At 42.1% G+C, this 21,371-nt stretch overlaps 1 protein-coding gene and 1 long non-coding RNA gene across 4 annotated transcripts in view; both read left to right on the plus strand.

Moving 5' to 3' along the window:
• The window catches only part of UNC5C (unc-5 netrin receptor C), a 326,267-nt gene extending 310,808 nt beyond the window's left edge, over positions 1-15,459 (plus strand). For all 3 annotated transcript variants that reach the window (XM_081206987.1, XM_081206986.1, XM_081206988.1), the window contains 4 exons: positions 916-1,065; positions 3,406-3,570; positions 12,481-12,659; positions 13,824-15,459. In XM_081206987.1, the coding sequence (XP_081063113.1) occupies positions 916-1,065; positions 3,406-3,570; positions 12,481-12,659; positions 13,824-13,989 (660 nt within the window). In that variant the 3' untranslated portion in view covers positions 13,990-15,459. The remainder of the gene's footprint in view (positions 1-915; positions 1,066-3,405; positions 3,571-12,480; positions 12,660-13,823) is intronic.
• Positions 1-21,371, plus strand: part of LOC308594380 — a 920,885-nt gene that overhangs the window by 632,350 nt on the left and 267,164 nt on the right. The gene's annotated exons all lie outside the window — the stretch shown is intronic.

Below are 21,371 nucleotides of genomic sequence, written 5' to 3' on the forward strand. Positions count from 1 at the left end.
AAATGTAACAAATTTTCCTTTAGACAAAACTGGGAGATAATTTGGGTGTAATGAACGTTGATAGTAATCAAATAATTACTATCGATTTGCTCTTTAAAACGTCTTCATGAGGTAATTAAGGCGTACTTAAATGAACCTGGAACTGATTGATTGGCAGAACCTTAATTCTAAAAGCTTTCTAATTACATTCCTTTTCTTCTAATAGTGTAAAGACAAACATCATTTTGACTTTAAGACTGGTCAGGTTAGTTGGGACACCAGACTTGTCTCTTATGCTAAACAGACAACATGGCAAACATAATGCTCTTGCACTGCACTGCTCAAGCAAAACCACATTTTATACTGGATTTCAAAAGTTTTACCTGTTTCTGTGCATGGATTTGTAATGAGAGGGGAAAGTGGTGAACTGATTAAGTGACCTGGGATTTTGTGATAATATGAGCTGAAGTCTTTTGAAGGCAAAGAATAAGATGCTGTTGAAGACCTCTCAGGCAGAGCAGAATGCAGAATGACACAGTAGTCTGGTTTGCATGTAATACTCTACCATGGTTTGTTTGATTGTCTGAACCCTGATTAGTGGCTTAATTTTGACTTGTTTACTGCCAGCAAACAAATGAAATCTGAACCCATGGTTTGTTATGGTTTGTTAAACAATCCAGGGTTTAGTGTTATATGTGAGACACACAAATGTCAATACTGTTCCATTCACTGTTGAAATGGATTCTGATTGTGTCCTTTTTCTGGTAGAGGGATGTATAACAAATGTCTTCCTATGATGCTGTCTAGTAGTAATGTCCAGAGAGGTGGTTGTGTTAGTCTGTTGAAGCAAAATCAGCCTAAAATCTTTTTAAACATACACACACACACCCCAAAAACCCACCGTTAAATGGATGTTGTCTTTCTTTCAATACTCAGGAGGTGCTACAGCTGGAGCGGCAAATGGGTGGACAGCTGCTAGAAGAACCAAAGGATTTGCATTTTAAGGGTAGCACTCATAACCTCCGCTTATCCATTCATGATATCACCCATTCCCTCTGGAAAAGCAAGCTGCTGGCTAAGTACCAGGTAAGCATTTGGAACTGCTAGAAACAACTACTGTACCAGTGTGCTAAGAAGAATGCTGTGGAAAGGCCTAGAGATTCAGTGCCTCACCTGCATGTACAAGAATACTTTAAAGCCAAATATGCAGTGGCTCCCTAGGAACAAGTATGCTTAGGTTCCCAATACTTTTACTTTAGGGACACGGGTGGCGCTGTGGTCTAAACCACAGAGCCTAGGGCTTGCCGATCAGAAGGTTGGCAGTTCGAATCCCCATGACAGAGTGAGCCTGGTAGATGAAGGCAACGCAGTGGATGTAGCCTACCTTGATTTCAGCAAGGCATTCGACAAGGTGCCCCATGATATTCTTGTAAAGAAGTTGGTAAAATGCGGTCTTGACTATGCTACCACTCAGTGGATTTGTAACTGGCTGACTGACCGAACCCAAAGGCTGCTCATCAATGGTTCCTCTTCATCCTGGAGAAGAGTGACTAGTGGGGTGCCACAGGGTTCTGTCTTGGGCCCGGTCTTATTCAACATCTTTATCAACGACTTGGATGATGGACTCAAGGGCACCCTGATCAAATTTGCAGATGACACCAAACTGGGAGGGGTGGCTAACACGCCAGAGGACAGGATCACACTTCAAAACGACCTTGACAGATTAGAGAACTGGGCCAAAACAAACAAGATGAACTTTAACAGGGAGAAATGTAAAGTATTGCACTTGGGCAAAAAAAAATGAGAGGCACAAATACAAGATGGGTGACACCTGGCTTGAGAGCAGTACATGTGAAAAGGATCTAGGAGTCTTGGTTGACCACAAACTTGACATGAGCCAACAGTGTGACGCGGCAGCTAAAAAAGCCAATGCAATTCTGGGCCTCATCAATAGGAGTATAGCATCTAGATCAAGGGAAGTAATAGTGCCACTGTATTCTGCTCTGGTCAGACCTCACCTGGAGTACTGTGTCCAGTTCTGGGCACCACAGTTCAAGAAGGACACTGACAAACTGGAACGTGTCCAGAGGAGGGCAACCAAAATGGTCAAAGGCCTGGAAACGATGCCTTATGAGGAACGGCTAAGGGAGCTGGGCATGTTTAGCCTGGAGAAGAGGAGGTTAAGGGGTGATATGATAGCCATGTTCAAATATATAAAAGGATGTCACATAGAGGAGGGAGAAAGGTTGTTTTCTGCTGCTCCAGAGAAGCGGACACGGAGCAATGGATCCAAACTACAAGAAAGAAGATTCCACCTAAACATTAGGAAGAACTTCCTGACAGTAAGAGCTGTTCGACAGTGGAATTTGCTGCCAAGGAGTGTGGTGGAGTCTCCTTCTTTGGAGGTCTTTAAGCAGAGGCCTGACAACCATATGTCAGGAGTGCTCTGATGGTGTTTCCTGCTTGGCAGGGGGTTGGACGCGATGGCCCTTGTGGTCTATTCCAACTCTATGATTCTATGATTCTATGAGCTCCTGTTGTTTGGTCCCTGCTCCTGCCAACCTAATAGTTGGAAAGCACGTCAAAGTGCAAGTAGATAAATAGGTACCGCTCCAGCAGGAAGGTAAACAGCGTTTCCGTGTGCTGCTCTGGTTTCGTCAGAAGCAGCTTAGTCATTCTGGCCACATGACCCAGAAGCTGTATGCCAGCTCCCTCGGCCAGTAAAGCAAGATGAGCGCCGCAACCCCTGAGACATCCGCAACTGGACCTAACGGTCAGAGATCCCTTTACCTTTACCTTACTTTTACTTTAAAACTAGATCTCCTCCTCCTCCTCCCCAGTAGATTCAGTGTTTATTTCTGTTTCTGCTCTGACACGGCTCATCTTTGTTCATGCCAAGAATGTAGAAGAAACATATATTTGTAATATGAGGAACTAAAACCTTTACATTTTTGCCCATGTACTAAAAGGAGCAATTCAAGGAATGCCAAACACGCTTCCCCATTAATTGATCTCACAATGATCTCAGCTAGCAGCTTTCGACATGCCTTTTGTTACAGAATTCTATAAGTTAAGGTTACCAGACATCCCCGTTTCCCAGGGACAGTTCCCAGATTTACGAATCAGTCCCCATACAAAATCCAGTGAAGTTGAAAAGTGCCCCCGGATTCATTGAAAAAAATCTGGTAAACTTAAGTTAAGTGTGCACTGTTCAATATTATCTTTAGCTGGTTGTGAATAAGCCAATAAACAGTGGATGGAAGTCAATGTTAATCATACCCAGAGAGTAGACCCACTGAAATAAATGGATCTACTCTGAGTATGACTTAGCTGTACATCACACATTATCCTTGCTATTAGCCATAGTCACCTCCTTGCTTGAGAGTTTTATCTAGCTGGGGCTTATAGCTATCACTTCTCCAACAGGAAATTCCCTTTTACCATATCTGGAGTGGATGTCAAAGAAACCTGCATTGTACCTTCACCTTGGAAAGGTTCAGTCTGAACACACTGGAGCTGGTGTGCAAACTTTGCATACGGCAGGTTGAAGGAGAAGGGCAGATATTCCAGCTCAACTGTTCAGTATCAGAGGTAAGGAAACTCAACCGCTTCCCACAGTCACCAATATTACTTAACCGGGTTCAGTAATTTATGTGTATGGTATCCATTAAACCGGGGTGGGTGATCTTGCAGTCATCTTCGATCCATCTACTGGGCAAATGTGAAAGGTGCTACTTACATATTTTGCCCTGTGAAAAGGTCCAAAGCTGGATTGGGGAGTGCACTGGAAAATTTACAAAGGAAAAAAGTTCATTTTGTACCATTTTTTTACAGTGCAAATTGCAGGAGCAATCTGGATAGAATGAAATTTTGTTTGTTGTGTTTTGCTTTGCTTTGTTTTCACTATCCCCTACTGAAGGATCCTAAACTCAACAAGGTCTCCTGCACTGGCAATTAATGTTCAAAATACAATCCTGCACTTAGAGACACAGCTATGTAGCTAATATAATGTGTAGTTAGGCCCTGAGAAGCATTCGAGAGTCAACTTAATGATGCATCAAGAGATAATCTTACAATTCTGCCTGGAGAATGCCCGTATACAAGGACCGCAGGAGAAAAAGGCATGTAAAACCACATCTTGTTTAGACAAGATGGACATTAGTCTCTGTTTATATAAACTGGGAGGTGATGCTCAATTGTTCTGGATTGGGGTCACTCTCCCCCTAACGTATCAGGTTTACAGGTTAGTGGCGCTGTTAGATCTGGCCCTGTCTTTCAATGCCTAGGTGGCATTGGTGGTATGAAACATCTGCCACCAGCTATAGCTGGTTCACCAGCTGCAACACCTCATGGGCAGAGATAGGCTGGCTGCTGCTATCCATGCTCTGGTGAACCTCCAGATTAGAGTTTTGCAATGTTTTGTACATAAGGTCACCCTAAAACATCAGTTAGTCAAGAATATATATGCAGTAATTGGGCTGGGCTGGGTGCACATTATGTCAGTTCTTAAACAGCATCACTTGCAACTATAGATGGACAAATCTGTCAATTTCAGTTTCTCTCCCAATTTTCCAGTCATAAGTTCAGTTCTCCACATTCCCACCAGTGTTAGAAACTGAGATATGAAAGCTAGGAGCTAAATGGCACCTTAGACCTAGGTTATGGACACAACAACAGAATGTCTAGGCACATTTTTTATAACAAGAATAGAAAGCTGAAAATGAATGAACTGCAGATAAAATATCATGTTTATTTTTCACATGATCTAGTTCTTCCCCTGCCCACGCCCGTAATATTCTGAAGAGGGTCTCTTCTTCAGTCTTCAGAGAGTAGCTGGAAGTGGAGAGGCAGAAAAAGGTCCTCCTTTCCTTCCACTCTGCAGTTTTAATCTGAAATCTTAGGTGCAGTATAGCGCCCAGAGTTCAGAAACTGCTTGCACCAATGAAATTCCCTGTGGCAAAATGCGCCTAGAACAATGGCTGTGTTTCGATTCGCATAGTGTTTCACAAAGTGCAAATTAGGTAGATTCACATTTAAAAGTGAACTGAACCAAACTTCTGCCCCATGCCTACTTGCAACCCATTTGTTTCCAAGTCTCTAATATAAAATTTGGGACAGATCACTACCATAAGAACCTGATCAAGCATTAAGATCACCTTCAGACGTCCTTCTCTGAGCCCAAGTAGCAATTAGGGAAAGGACCTTAGTGGTATTGCTCCAGAGAGACCCCTGAATCTTTTGTCCTCCATGCCAGGCAAAGTATGTCTTACTCACTCAACCTTTTAATATTTTGTAGTTTCTTAGTATCAAGCTGACTTCCCCGCTTTTTACATAACTTAAAGCTACCAAACTGAAGTGCAGGATATTAAATTTAGTAAATAAATAAAATTTATATTTAACAAACGCTCCTTATTATCTTCCTTGAAATAAAATGCAACTTAAATGAGGGCAGCTTACTTCCAAATAATATGTTTAGGAGTTCAAACAGATTGTTACAATGGGTTGGATCCAAACTAAGGTAGCTGCGTATACAGCATACTGAAGTCAAAGTGGCATGTTAGTCCCCATTGAAATAAATTGAACTGGAATCATGGCTAATTCAAAGGGAACTAATTCAGCGAGGACCAATTAGTCTGGACCCAACCCAGCCTTTGCCAACCAAGGGCCCTCCAGATGTTCTGAAACTCCCTTCAGCATAGCTAATGCTGATGGGAGTTGTGGTGCAAAACATCTGGAGAGTACCAGGTTTGCAAAGGCAGATGATGATGATGATGATTGAATTTATATACCACCCTATACCTGCAGGCCTCAGGGCAGTTCACACATCTAACCCCATGTAACTTTTCTAAACTGGACTTGGGCTAAAAGGTTATATTGTGTATTAGAAAAAGTCATTGCGTGTAACACTGATCTATTGAAATCAGCGGAAAACTTAGAGTCATATAATAGTAGAGTTGGAAGGGACCATGCAGATCATCTAGTCCACCTGTTACAGTGCAAGAATCTTTCACTCAACATGGGACTATAACCCCTGGGTCTGAGATTAAGAGTCTCATGCTCTACCGACAAAGACTTGATACAATGGACAAATACAATGGACTTTCATTATGTACTCTCGAATTAACTAGTGAGCACTGCTCTGGAGAATCAGAATTGGTGTGAGAGATGTAGACTTGGGCTTGCTTCACTTCAGATCAGAGGAACTGACCTACTGACTGCCCAGAGATACAGTGGCAGAGTAAATGCCATTACTCTGTAATTTTATTTCCAAAGTGTTTTGAAGTGCTGCCGTCTCACTCATGAAGTGTAAAGGGGGGGGGAGAGAAAAGCAAATCCAAAGTCTCGAGGTGAAGCATTCTTGTCTTCATTTTCTTTTCACGTAATTAAGGGCAAGTCATCTCGTCTGTCAGGCTGCTGCCTTGACCTCCTCTCTCTTTCTCACAGCCGGCTGCGGTGCAGCTAACATTTCCTCCCAGAGTTTCGCCACCCTCTTTGACTTACAAACAACTTCAGTCAAAGACCCCACTGACATTAATAAGGAATGATCTTGATGTCACGGCGCCATGGCAACCAGCCGGCAGGTTTCGTTCTGCAAGCCATATCTCTGAGCCGCAGAGCTCCACCCCTGCTGGTTTTGGACGGTGTTTTCACCGCCGAAGCCCAGCAGGTCTGTGAAGTTCAATAACCACACAACTCCTGCAACAACAGAAGGAACAGCTTTTGGAGGAACAGGGTGGAAGGGCCAGCTATGCCTCTGATGAGTGCTGCCCGTCTGGTGTGCACAAGTGCCAGCAGATAAAGAGGGAGGTGGGATGTGGCAGAGAAACAAATAATGAGGAGGAGAAAATCCCCCTTTTGTGGAGAGATGGTTCCTCAAAGAGGGCAGCAGCAGCATAAAGATTTCATTTGAGTTGACCTGGGATAAAGAACGTTTTATTTCACAGTTCATGCAGCAATATGAGCTTCCAAATGGAGTAGGGGAATGAAATGCTGATGAGGTTTTGTGCCAGCAGCTGACATCATAGATAAACAAGTAGATCAGCTGGGAGCTGATTGATAAGGGAGGAGGTCATTATGCGATATATGCCACTTTGCAGCAAGTAACACCATCTAAGGGCCATATTAGAAACATATCATGAATTACCCAAGCTGATGCAATTCAGCTGACAAGTGCAGGGCCCAGGTTGGTTCATGTGGAGAGAGGTGGTCCTTAAAGTATTGAGGCCCTGAGCACTTTGAGTTGGGCCTGGATACTAACTGGGAGCCAGTGCAATAGTGTTATATGTTCAAACCATCTTGTTGTGGTGAGCAATCTGGCCATTGAATTTTGCACCAGCTGAAGTTTCTGACCTGCCTTTAAAGCTAACCTGCCTTTGATACACTAAGGTCTTATATGCACTATACATTCAGCTTCCCCCCCAAATGTCCTGGGAATTGTAGCCTGTTAAGCCTGTTGAGAGTGGTTAAGAGACCAATTTCACTCGCAGACCTATAATTTCCAGGGTTCCCTGGGAAGAGGAGTTGACTGTTAAACCACTCCGGAAATGGTAGTCCTGTGAGGGGAATAGGGGTTTCTTGACAGCACCTTTAGCAAACTAAAGTTTCCAGGATATTTTGGGGAAAGCACTGACTGTTTAGAGTGGTGTGATACTGCTTTAAATGCATAGCTTGCGTTCCTGTTTCCTGGGAGCTTATTACATGGCGAACATGAACCCTGTAAACCCACCTCCTTCTGTTGCTGGATTTTACCTTCCATCCATCCCAACCACCATGGCCAATTGTCAGGGAAGAAGGGAGTTACACTTTAACAACATCTGGAGGACCATGGGTCCCCCATCTCTGCAGCAGAATAAGCATTTATTCCATTGTCTGAGGGACTATCCAGTGTTCATCAGCCAGAAAGTGTTTTTTTTCCTGGATTATTTTTGAAGGGACAGGAGATGACAGCTGAAAGTTACTTAATTCTGCATTTTGCAACATCGCTTGTAACATCTGCTTGGTTATTGGGTATAAAGTTATATATTCAGCTGGGGACTCCATAACATTAAAGACAGATGGTAAAACAAGTATCATAAACAATTATTACAATAAGTACTGTACTGAAGTAATCTCTAATTTAACCTAGCAAAGGAGCAAAAGAGCAGGTATTATCTTTAGCAGCGAAACTCTAGAATGTAACAAATGTCATCTGCTTATACATAATGAGACCCGGTAACAGCAAAATGTGGAAAGAACATTAATTTTTCCCCCCCTGTGCTCTGATTCTGTCTATCAGAGAGAATTATGGAACAGGGATAACACAGCTGCAATGTATTTAATGGGTGATTGCACGCCAGGGCTGTGTAAAACCTGACCCTTTTATTCTGGGAGAGTTTTGCCTATGGCAATGCCACCCTGAACACACCTGATCTGAACTGATCACGGTAGCTAACCAGGGGCAGCCCCAGATAGTATTCTCTTCACTTGCCTGTCCAGCAGCAAAGGCAGGAACAGTGGCAGGACAAGTATGTGGGTACATTATCCATTGTCCAGGTTTTCTGCTTTGCATTATTTTGAAAAGGAAGCACGGTGGCCCAAGGAATTTGCAGTCTTTTCGAAGGCCACTGTAATGATGATTGCATTTTGGAGCCACAGTTTTAGCTGCAGACTTTGAGCACAGATACCCGTAAGTGAAGTCTTGTTTCCTAGTGTCAGGGATGGAGTGCACATTTTCCATTCATGGTGGCAGAGCCCATGAACAGTATTTTATTTCTCCATGTAGGAATTAATGGGATCTATACCAGTTATCCCTATAGCTCAGTTGTTAGAGCATGAGACACTGAATGTCAGGGTTGTGGGTTTGAACCCCACATTGGGTGAAATATTCTGCATTGCAGGGAGTTGGACTAGATGACCCTTATGGTCCCTTCAAACTCTGCAATTCTATTTTTCTATTATTTGTACTTGGAGCTAAACCTGTTCCCGGTCTTAGTGATTCTAGATATTAAAAAGCCAAACCTGATTTTATTTCCATAACCCTCTTTTGGGTCCTGTTTCTTGAACACACTGAAGGCTGATGGGAGATGGGAAAGGAATGTTGGCAGCTTGGCTTATCATACGTCCAAGGACCCTTACATAGAAAAGGTCTCAAGGTTCAGTCCAGGAGAGCCATAAATCAAATTAAGAGGTTGCCCAAGTGGTGGCCATACATCCCTCTACCTCCATGCAGCTCAACAAATTGGCCACACTGAGCAAACAGGTGGAACTATCAAGGGAAAAGAGAAGCATCCAGCCTCCCAGGAGGTAACAGTAATGACAAGAATGCCTAGGAGTCGATGGTACAGTGTATCAGGGTCCATGGAGTGACCTAGCCCTGTTTACCACATCTCAAGTAGGCTTTGGAGTACATGAAGGCAGTGAATAAGTCAAAGACTGGGGAGATTACATGGCGAAGGCCATGGGAGAGGCTATGGGCATAAATAATCAGCCACCACCATCCTGGCTTATTTTGTAGTTATAAAAGAGAAGGTCTTATGCAGCTAAACAAATCATGCAGGGGCTTAGAAAACCCAGGTTCATATCTATTTTTCCTGTTTAACTTCTGATATGACTCTATTCCTCCCTGCCTCCCACCTTCCACCTTCCTTTTCTTTCCCCCCGTTTTTCGTCTTTGAAGATGCCCAAGTTCAGTTTATTTGGTCTACAGACCATAAATATCAAACACGGTGCAGGGTTAAAAATAGAGAAAATTTTGGCTCAGTACTCATCTACCCTTAGTAAGTGTGACCTAGTTTTGATGGGTACAGCAAGGAACTTAGCTATATTTTCTATGATCTTAGGATTGGAAACTGCCATTAAAAGTGAGGCATAAAATTCATCTGAGCTCCCCAAGTGAAAAGAAAGTACCAGAGAGATAAAATGGGATCTTATGTCCCTATAAAAATTACAGTGCAGGAGAATGTGGACTAATGTTTCGACTGAACCACTTCCGCAAGGACAAACTCTCTGATGCCAAGACAGCCTGGTAAATCAGCCTCCCATAACTGCTGATGGCAAAACATTTAACCAGCCATTGAGAATGCTCTCCTATATCTAGGAACATTTAATCTTGCTAAATACCTAGCTGACCGATAATAACTGCTGGGTTGCAGGACAAGGTGCAGTGGTGAGTAAGCCATGTTTGCAAGAACTAACAAATTTTGCATGTTAAGATCTGTTTGACGATAGCATGAACCAGGCTCCTTTAGTATAAGACTTCTAAAGGCTAATCATTTTGGCAAAAAAATTCAGTCTTTGCATTCCTGTGTGTTTGTCCTCATCTCTGTCAAATATACCTGGGTTTCTTCCTTCAAGAGTGTCAGTGTCTAAATAATAATAATAATAATAATAATAATAATAATAATAATAATAACAACAACAACAACAACAACAAATTTATACCCCGCCCATCTGGCTGGGTTTCCCAGGCATGTGCAGCATAGTGGATTACAAGGAACAAATATCTAACAGATTCTACTGCACATTTCCGTGGGTATGTAGTATAGATAGCTGAGCTCCTTAAACTTACTTTCTCTGAAATAAAGCAGAAGAAATAAACCCTCATGGGAATGAGTAGCGCCATTTGATCATATGGGGACAGTGAAAAACACTACAGACCAAAATTGGAGGATGTGGGCCAAAAGTTGCCATCTGTGAGTGATCTTTGGCCCATACCCCCCAATGTCCCCTCCCCATCATTTATTTTTCTCCACCCCATTGGAATTAATGGAATGATTTGTTCTTATGGGGGATTTGTTCTTATGGGGGGAAAGCCACTTCCTCTTATGTGTCATCCATGGGTCATCAGAATTTTATCCAAACTTGCCATCTCTTAAAATCAGTTGTATGGAATGGAATGGAATGGAATAGCCTAACTCTGCATTAAGATGCTTGTTCAAAGCATTCATCAGTCAGAGAAGGCAGTCGTTCTTGGATTTCAGTCTGAGTGGGAGAAGAATTTGGGGCTTTTAGAAACTCACCTCTCATTTGAAGCATATTTTTATGAGTCCCCAAAGTTCTCATCTGAGCTTGGCTTCGGTAACCTTCCCCAACATCCCCAGTGTATAGAACAGGTGAAACTATATTTAAGATGAAGCTTCTGAAAAAAAACACTTACCACCATCTATGCTAACTTGAAAAACTTTGCACCCTGCATTTTCTTGTTATGGTGAGTTCTATTTAAGCCCTGGAAAATGGCGTGATTTAAAGTGGTTCTATTTGTGGCAATGCATTGTGGAGAGCCAGTTCCCTTATAGCTGGGAAGGCAGCTAGTTGAAATACAAAGAAATTGACATTTAAAGTGGGTCTTTTTATTGTTTTAGTTGTTCATAGACAAGGCTTGCTTTACTTTTCCAGTTGGCTGATGTGATGGCCAAATTAATTTCCTTTCTTCCGCTGCAGATGAAAGATCCTGAAATGATACGTTTTTATTCTTCCCATCTACTTTAAATGTCACACAGTTTAGGAGGGGGTGAGTGTGTGTGTAGCTTTAATACAGGTTTTAACAATATATGTCTATCTCTGACTGTCAACCTTTTCTTCGAAGGAGATAGGCACTATTTCATATAATTTCATTCGATAGTGAATGCAGAGGGGAAAGTGTGCTGATCTGCGGGGGGGGGGGAGCAAGGCAGAGGTCAGAGTGTTAGTTCTGCTACTGAGTTGTTTATGTTTTCTTGGACGTGTTTTGACCTCCATTTCCCCATCTGCAAATCAGGGTAATCATGCTTTGTGAATTGATTTAGAATACTACAGATGTGGTGTACTGCAAAGGAGGGCAACCCCAGTTTTATCAGGCTGCCCAACGATGTGTATCCATTATTATTTGCCTTTTTTCGGTTTGTCAATATGGTTTGCCCAAGGGCTCTGAAGCGCCTCCTCCACTGTGACATTTCTTCTTGCAGAAAGTAGTTTTATTTTTAACAGGCTCGTTCAAAATGTATATCTTTCTTTGTGGATTTCTACGGTTGACAATCACCTGCAGAGCTCTCGCCAATTTTGTCTGAAGACAAGCAGCATCTGGAACTTACAATATTTAGGCCATTAGGCTTTTGCCTATTTGAAAAAGACATTTTATAAAACTAGCGTGAAGCAGTTTTCTCTGATGTAATAGTGCATCCCCAAGTTAAGGATAATAGGTGGTATAGTCAATAATGAACTAAATGAATGGCTTGCCTAAGCATAAGAAGTTTTATTTATGTACATTTTTTTTAGAAATAGGTTGTTTTCCCACTAAAAACCCATCCAAAGTGGCTTGCAAAGTGTTTTCATCTGTGTTCTTCAATAATATTTATTCCTTCTTCTTTTTTTTACATTTGTATTCCACCTTTCTTCTGAGGAGCTCAAGATGGTGTACATAGTTTTACTCCTCCCATTTTCTATCCAGGAAACTATGCTTCGCAGATTGCTTCTCTGTAGATAATAAGTTTATTTCCTCTGCTAATAATGCTGCCATATCCTCTACTCCTCTTCTCTAAAATGCAGGAACCTACTGGCATTGACTATCCACTCATGGACCCAGCAAACACCATCACCACCGTAGTAGGACCTTGTGCATTCAGTATCCCCCTCCCAATCCGACAGAAGCTTTGCAGCAGCCTAGATGCTCCTCAGACAAGAGGTCATGACTGGAGGATGCTAGCCCACAAACTGAAATTGGACAGGTGGGTAAGCATGCTGGCCACACAAGCTGTGCAATCTGGCAGAGGATCGATAAATGGGTGCATGTGCTAGTGAGGCCTGGCACAATCCTTTGGGAAATTCTGAGATTCAGTCCTCCATTGAAATTTGCACAGATTTAGTCATCTCAAGGAAGTCAAGTATGGAATAAGGCTCCCTGGAACCAGTGAGATGCTTGCATGCCCATCTTTGGATTAGACTTTGTGTCCTGTAATGCATGTGACACAATGTCATTGTTATGTACTGAGTTGAATAGGATTCAAAAGGCAACAGTCTGATTGGTCCTAGAACAATAGGATTCAGAATGCAGCAGCCTGATTGGTCCTAGAACAATAGGGTCCAGAATGCAACAGTCTGATTGGTCCACAGGAGCCACCCAATCCAGCTCCAGGTGGAAGTGAATCTGCAACCTGATTGGCCTATAGGTGAATCCCGGAATTAGCCAATCACATGGAGCCCATTGTGTAAATAATGTATATAAAGCAGACATTCTGGGGGCACTTCCATTCCTCCTCACCACTGTGAGCTGAATAAAGAGCATGAAATCCACCCTCAACTCCGAGTATATTTCAGTCATAGTTGTTTTTGTGCTGACAATCGGAGAACATAGGGAATGCATGCCGTTTCAAAGCCTGCTTACTAGTAGAGCAGCTACTAGGTGTAGCAGAGTTATTGGTCGTGCAAGCGGGGCAGAATGTGGTGCTTCTGCATGACAGCTAAAAGGAACAGGGACTTCATGTCCTTATAATAGCAGGTGTTGCTGGAAGGAAGTGGCTGTGCTGTTGTCTACTCAGCTGCTGCATCCTTCCATGATTAAGTCGCAGCTGCCCCAGCTTCTGTCCATGACACTGGCCAGTAAGTGGTAACTGTGGCTGAATACTACATTCACCACAGCTGCTGCACATGCAACTATGCATGACTGTATTGACATTGTAGACCAGGGATGGACAGTGGCCTTGCAGCTGTTGCTGGACTCCAACCCCCATCAGCTCCAGCCAGGATAGCCAATGATCAGTAATGATAGGAGCTGTAGTCCAGAAACATCTCAAGGGTCACAGGTTCCGCAGCCTGTTGTTCAGCATCTACTTTGATAGTGTGGGGTCAGGTGAATGGCAACGCTCTTAACTGTAGTCATTGTCCCGTTACAGGTACCTCAATTATTTTGCTACAAAATCAAGTCCCACCGGTGTGATCTTAGACCTTTGGGAAGCTCAGAATTTCCCTGATGGGAACCTGAGCATGCTGGCCACAGTTCTGGAAGAGATGGGAAGACACGAGACATTCGTTTCACTGGCACCAGAAGGAAAGTACTGAGGCAACCTTAGGAGGAGAAGGAAGGAATGTTAACCACGTCGGCTGTGACTAACTCAAACCGAGCACCCCAGACCAATGCGTTCCAATGCAAGAGGCATTCCAGAGTGGGGGGAAAGACACAAAATCCTGACTTTTCACATGCATTCTCCTTGTACATTATCACAGGATTTAAAAGAAATCTCACAAAGTTGTTACCTTGATAATATAATTCAATCTAACATTCCTCTCAGCTTGGCTGTACACTGCTTGGTACAGGATTTTACAGTTTCCTAGGAAACGCTTTTTATTGCTATCCAGATATATGGATAAACTTTCTTAACAATCCCAGTTTCTATGAACATTGTTTACATCAAATCCTGGGCAGCGGGATGGAAAGGACTGTCCATGGCTCTCTTTTATATATATCTATATTTTCTTCTTCTTTTGTTGAAAGCCATTCTAGACCAAGCCATGGACAAAGCAGGGTTGTGGCTATTTCCAGATAAGTCAGTTCCTCACACCCATCTCAAATGCATTTCATGGTTGCAAATCTGTCCATCAGATGTCTTAAAATAATCCGTCACCAGACTGCTTTCTGGATTGAGTTGTTAAGCCAGAGTTTTAAATTTGTGCATCTGGCAAGGAGATAATGTAGATTCTGAGCAGGAATGCAAGTACCTCTCCCTACCTTCCCCAGGGATGCCTGTGCCCCTTGGTGACTTAAACTGCAGGGATTTTCTCTCCCAGCTCACAGTGTCCCCTGCCTCCATCATCAAAGTGTGGGTGTGTGGGTGTATGTGATATGCAATTTGGTGTGGTTTGGGGGAGAGAGAGAGAAACCCTACCAAAAAGGGGGGGGAAAGAAAAAAAGAATTTGCTTGTATGGTTATTTACTGAATAGTATCTAGTGCAAGGAATATTATATTTCTTATTATTACTACTATTATTTTTGCTTTCCAGATTTATCCACAGCATTAATCATTTGAGCAATGGCAGCACCCACCCTGGAAGCTGTATGTGGCTCCCTTCTAATGGGAGCTTTCATCCTCTCTCTGTCCTTTTCTAGCTCTGTGGTTCCCATCAAAACCAGTTCCAGTGAGCTGTTGAATGGGTTGCTATCAAACTGCAAGCCTTTCGCGCTGCAAACTTGCCTTTTCCATGTGGATTGTAATGCATTCATATTTATAACAGAGGCCAACCCTTGTGGACCATTTCGTGCAAATGAGATATTTCACATGCAAGAAACATTGCAAGTTAATCTGCCCTTACTCATTTCAAGACATTCTCTAGTGGTGTTGATGCTGGCTTCTCTTTCTGTTTGCCATAAACCAAAGTATCGTGCAAGTCAAGGGGGACTGGGTGAATTTGCAGTTTAACTGACCAATCCTAGGCGTATCACCACTTTAACAATATTGGCTTCATATTCCTATGTTAATAGAGGAGTCCTTCCAGTTATTGGTCTCAATCCAAAGATGCATTTTATTTTATTTTATTTTATTTTATTTTATTTTATTTTTAAAAAGCTTTCCATGCAAGTTATTGGACCACAGTTTGGCTTGCATATACTCATTTATTTCTAAAGGTCAATGAATTGCTAAGTTTAAGGGCAGATAACTTGCTTGTGTGGCATCTCGGACCTTTTAAAGTGGATTAAGTCTCAGCATAAACAATGGATTACTGTGAGTTCCATTGCACGGCAAGGAACTCTAAACAGAGTGTCCATCTGCAAGGCCCATCAGTGGGACTGATGTTGATTTCACGTAGAGGAGAAATATCCTGCAGATGTGGCACCTTCACAGCACAAATGAGAGACTGCTGACTTGGAGTAATGCTTTGCCTCAGGCCAAGGAAGTGACCATCTCAAAAACATGTAAATACCGCCCCCCTCTCGAATCACATGCACAGGCATTTTCTTTGAGGGACTAAAATCAACCAGTTAGTACCATTTTGTGGAAATAAATGTGAGATTCTCGAGAAAAGACTTTTTTACAAAATGAGAATGTCAGAGTTTTCCATCCTATAGCCTCGGTGATCCAGGACAGTGATGGAGCAGAATTCAGTTCTCAGTTACACACAGTGGCCTTTTACAAACCTTGTAATCTCCCTGCATCCCATTTTAAATGAACACCCTGGGGTCAGTGAAGCACTGTTGTGTCCTCAAGTTAGAATAGCCAGGGCAGAATCGTCCCTTTCATTTTGATTTCTTAGTTTCTTTTCCCATTCCGTACTTGTTCTCAAAATTGTTTGTCAAATGAGTTCATTTTCTTTGTTGCTCTGTGCAAGGATGTGTTTTCAGTCCATGCTCCCTGTCAGCTGCTTTGAAGTGTTAGGACACCTGTTGCCTGTTGACAAATGAAATTGGTGGTGGTTCAGTTGGGGCCCATACGTAATAAGAAGAGGGTCTTCTCTGCAAAAACAGGGTGTCCCTTTGGCTTCTCTTTACAACTTTCCCTGCCTCTCTCTTCCTGTACCATCCCCACTTGCCCTGAGGCCTCAGTCCGGCCAACTGATATTCAGATAAGCATGATTTTATTTCTCTGAAGGTAACTGGAAATGCCACTGGTTAACACACAAGGTGGATTTTGCCTGACCTTTTCCCCATCTTGACATTTCCACAGGCTTTTATGTTCCGTCCAGTGACCGTGTTTTTATTAAACACAGAGCAGCGTTCATAAAAACCTTTCACGTTAGGAAAGTAGTTGGCCTTCAGCCTTTGACAGTCAAAAGCAAGGCACAGGTTTTGGCTGGGTTTGTGATGGACACAGGGCGCTTTTCAAAATGTGGTCAGGATTTGGTCTGGAATGCTCTAGCTGAACTTTTTGAGTGACTCTGGACCCAATGTGCTGCCTTCTGGACTAAGTTGTTCTTTGTATTCAGAGACAGCCTATGCTTGACTGTCAAAAAATCAGATGCAGGAGCCTTTTGAAGTAAAAGTCCTTTGCTGTATGGCTTTTTCTACCTGGTATTTTAAAAGGAAATCTGTACCACCACTGTAGAGGCATAGCACAGACCCTCCAAGTGTCCCTGTTTTAGAGGGACAGTCCTGGATTTACAGAAGCTGTCCCGGTTTCTGATCCCAGAATGTCCAGTTTTTCCTTAGAGCACCTCTATTTTCATAGGAGAAATGTTGGAGGGTATGGAGTTATGTGACCCCCGAGCCAAGGAGATAAGCAACTATGCAACCTTTAGAAGACATCTGAAGGCAGCTCTGTATAGGGATTTTTTTTAATGCTTAATGTTTTCTTATGTTGGAAGCCACCCACTGGGTGGGGCAACCCAGTCAGATGGGTGGGGTATTATTTAGTAGTAGTAATAGTAGTAGTATTAAATAGGACACACCAATTTTCATTGGGTAAATGTTGGAGGGTATGATAACACAGTGTTGTGGAGTACAAGCAAAGAGAGAGAACAGAACATAATGACAGCAATATTTAATTGCAATGATAACAATTTAATGGTAATGGCAAAGTTGCGTTCAGCATAATTTCCTGTTCTTTCCCCTAACACCTCTTCCCATCCTCCCTTGAGGTTTCACTTCATATTTTTCATTTACATTTTCCCCCACCCCCACCAGGGGAGATTCTGTTACCTCAGTCTCACTAACCCCACTCTACCCCAAAGTTCAGTAAGGGAAACGAGAACAATGTACAATCATTAAGTAGGCTTGGTAGCTTTTAGAATTATATTGTTGTCTCCAAGGCCTTCTGCATATATTTTTTCACATACAAATGAATACCCTCTGTCTCCTCCTTTGTTGCACGTGTTCCAATATCAAAAATTGTCTTTTGGAGCATAAAATGCTACTTTTATTTTCAAGGCATTGAAATCTTTTGAGAAAGAGGCTATCTGTGCTCATCTTTGGGAAGAAAAAATATTTTGCACGTACATTGGTGTTTCATTCTTCCATCTTTCTCAACATGTTCTTTCTGAGGTGTGAAAGATGCATGATGCCCTGATGGGGTTTTTTTATTCTTATTCTGAAAAGCCCTGGAAAAAGACAATGTGTGTGTGTATTATTTAGGACAGCCTCTCCTCAGCTGGTTCCACTTCCGTTCAATTCCATCCACTGTGTCTGATAGACAGGGATACTGAAAGTTTCTGGTCTGAAATTTTGGGGAGCATCAACTTAGGAAAGGCTGATTTAGGGAGAAGTTCATTGGTAGAATACATGTTTGGCATGCAGAATGTCTAGGGTTCAGTCCCTGGCATCCTTTGTGAGGGTTGGAAAACCCCAGATAGCCATTGCCAGCCAGCAAAAACAGTGATGAGTTGAATATGTGAATGGTAAAACTTGATAAAAGTCAGCTTTCGGTGTTTCTAAAAACAGTGTGATGCTTGTTCCATCATATTCATATTTATGAGACAGGAATAAAAAATCCTGACTGAAATTGTGTCGGGTAGGTGGGCGATAATAAGGGGATGGGGTGAAGAGAGAATACCTTTTAAGAACAGTTCCTAATCATTATTCCTTGAAAGTAGTCTTTAGGTTGTTCCTGGCTATTTTTTTCTGCTTGTAACTTGGCCTGTTCACTCCTGTCAGTGCATTGCTTGCTAATTTCTGCAACCTCTAGATTGGATGAGCATCAGCTGCTGAGGTCTCTGTGACCTCCAGGCTCACACCTGCATGGTTCAGGTGAGTAGAGAACTCCTTGATTGAAAGTTACCAATTTAGAAATCAAAGCCAGCCAGTTGTTCCTAGAGAGAGGACTGGGAAGCAAGGCGTGCCACCTATTCAGTGCAAGAAAGGAAAAGTCCAACTTTCTCCTACGCTTTATGGTTATTACAAGCCTCGTTGAATTCCCAGGTAGGTGGGCATAGGATTGCAACTTTAGTCAGCTTACTCCTTTCCTAACTCCCTAGGAATAAGTGAGCTGTAGCTGATGTGTGGGACGTCGTGATTATTACAAAGTCTGTGTGATATTAAAGGTGTGCTTGAGAGCTCTTCATAATGCCCCTCTTTTAAGAGTTTTTAAGGATTTCATCTGGCTATTCCAACCTCTCTGAGAAGGTGGAGGAAGGAACATGGAAGCATAAACAGCATTAGCACCATGTTCTAGGGTTCTAGTTTGTGCTTTGTGACTATCAGAAGTGAACTGTTAGTGCCATTCCTCATTTCAGCTGCCCCCACTTAACATTCTTCATTACACTGATTTGTGAGTCTTCTGGAAGGATTTTAGGCTCTGCCATTTTGCTGTGCATAGGGGAGTGCTTTTCTAGTCTTTTATTATTACAGGAAAGGAAGGGAAGCTCAGAAAATTGTGTTCACAGATTTGGTCTTCTGAAAATAACCAAGGAGAGAGTTGTTGGGATTTTGATGTGGATACACGCTTTATCTAACGTTTCCTATGTCCCACCCCCATGGAGACAAATCTCTATATAGTCAAATATGCATGGACTCCCAACTCTCACTGGCCTTACCAACATGGTCAGTGGCCAGGTATGTTGGGGGCTGCATTACAGATGGGGAAGACTGGCTTGTGTAAAATTGTCAGGAAACTGTCTTCAGCCATATAGGCTGGAAAGAGACACACAAAATGGCTTCCCAAACCTCTGTATTTGCTATGACTCTATATATGAACATATACATGTTAATGTATGTGGGTGTTTTCACACACACTGATTCATGTCTTATATGAAGCAGCCCGGAAGAGAGATGTTCTGGGGAAAAGGGAGAATAGTAGAGAAGCTTTGAGAAAACCAGAATCCTTTGGCTGCATTTCTAAATGCTTGTTCTTGCTGCCATCTAGTGGCAGCATACACAATCTGAATATGTTGCATTTTATGTTTTGCTTGTTTTTCAAACTAGTAAAAAATACTTTTTTATCTTGGGAATGAATGTAATTTCTTTTCTTTCTTTCTTTTAAAATAACCAGACTCAGAGCTAGTACAGAGTACAGGATAAGAGCTTGGCAAACTGCATTTATGAGGAATTTAATATTAGTCAGCAAAGGAATCCAACCTAGAGAGAAGGCACATTTTTAAATAAATCCAAAAAATGCTAAGCTTCCACAATTGTCACAGTCTTTTTAGTTCCATTTAAAGGAATTGCTTATTTTTCCTATTAGCCTCTTATAATTTTGCAGATTTGTGTATTGTATACAGCTACTCATGACATGTCAGCTGCTAGTAATATAAGTAAAATATATAAATTTATATATGCATATACATCTATATAAAAGTACCTAGAGATGTTAAGAACTGTTTTACTTCTTTATTTTAAAAATCCTTTGATGAGGAAGAGTTGCTTTAGCTTATTTGCAATTTTCTTGTAGCATTTTCCTTGACAAATCACATGTCAGAATACTCTTGATATGGCACATTCTAAATAGTTTAAACAGATCATTCTTGGAATGGTCTCAGCTCATTCCTAGAGTGCTTAGGTGTTCTGCAGTCTCTGCAATGGACTTTCTTCTTTCCAATGTAGTAGTGGCCCTTTCATTTCTCTACATGAGCTTCCCGTGTATTAATTTTGACTATTTTATCCTTTGAATAATGTCTGAGGGATCATCATACACTTCTGTTTCCTTTGATTGACATCTGGGGAAACCACTGGGTTCATTCACCCCCAACTCAGCAAGAAAGGATCCGACATACAGCTTAAAGGGGTTTAGTTCAAGTACTAACAGTCTCCATCATTTCTACAATAAAGAGTGATAACTTAAAAGTTGTCAATAGATGCAAAGCTGCTGTGAGCATCTCCGGATCAGGCTAACAGCTTTTCCCCATTCACTCCTTTTCTTCTTCTTCAGTCTGAAAAATGTTTCATTGTTTTTGTAGTGCAGTCAAGGACTTGGGAGATAGTACCACACGTGACTTTTCATCTTGGTAATGAATGTAATTCTTGCTCTTTTCGTAATTTCTTTTTCTTTCTCTAAGTCTGTACTGAGAGCCAGTGCGGCAGAAAGGGGCTTAAAGGCTGCAAGCTGCAAACCAGGGAAGACCCTAGTTTAAATCTTGCCACTCAACAGGAAGCTTGAAGCCCTTGCTCTCAGTTCCTCCACCTGTATTGTGGGCATAGCAACAGCAACCTGGCTGAACAATGCTTTGAATATGCAAATGCCCTATCAAATGCTGGGTAGCATTGTTCTCTTAGTTGTGGGAATAATCATATAACTGATGAGCAAGCAATAAATATAAAAGGCATGTGAGACACACACACAGCTGATTCTGGCTCATGCATTCAAGAAACTTTCAGAGGGTTTTGGGAGTGTTTATTTTTCCTTCTCCTCCTCCTCCTCTCTCTGTTCCAAAACTCAGCTAACAGTTTCTGAATGAGAAACCAAACCCCTATTCCCTCAAACTTTACCTCTGTTGAGGTAATCAGGTGTTTTATCTGATCAGGTGTTTTATCTGAAGGGAAATTCTACCTATGTTACTTATTTCCATATTGCCTTTAAGACGTT

This window comes from Podarcis bocagei, assembly GCF_964188305.1.
Source record: "Podarcis bocagei genome assembly, chromosome: 9".
Taxonomy (NCBI): Eukaryota; Metazoa; Chordata; class Lepidosauria; order Squamata; family Lacertidae; genus Podarcis; species Podarcis bocagei.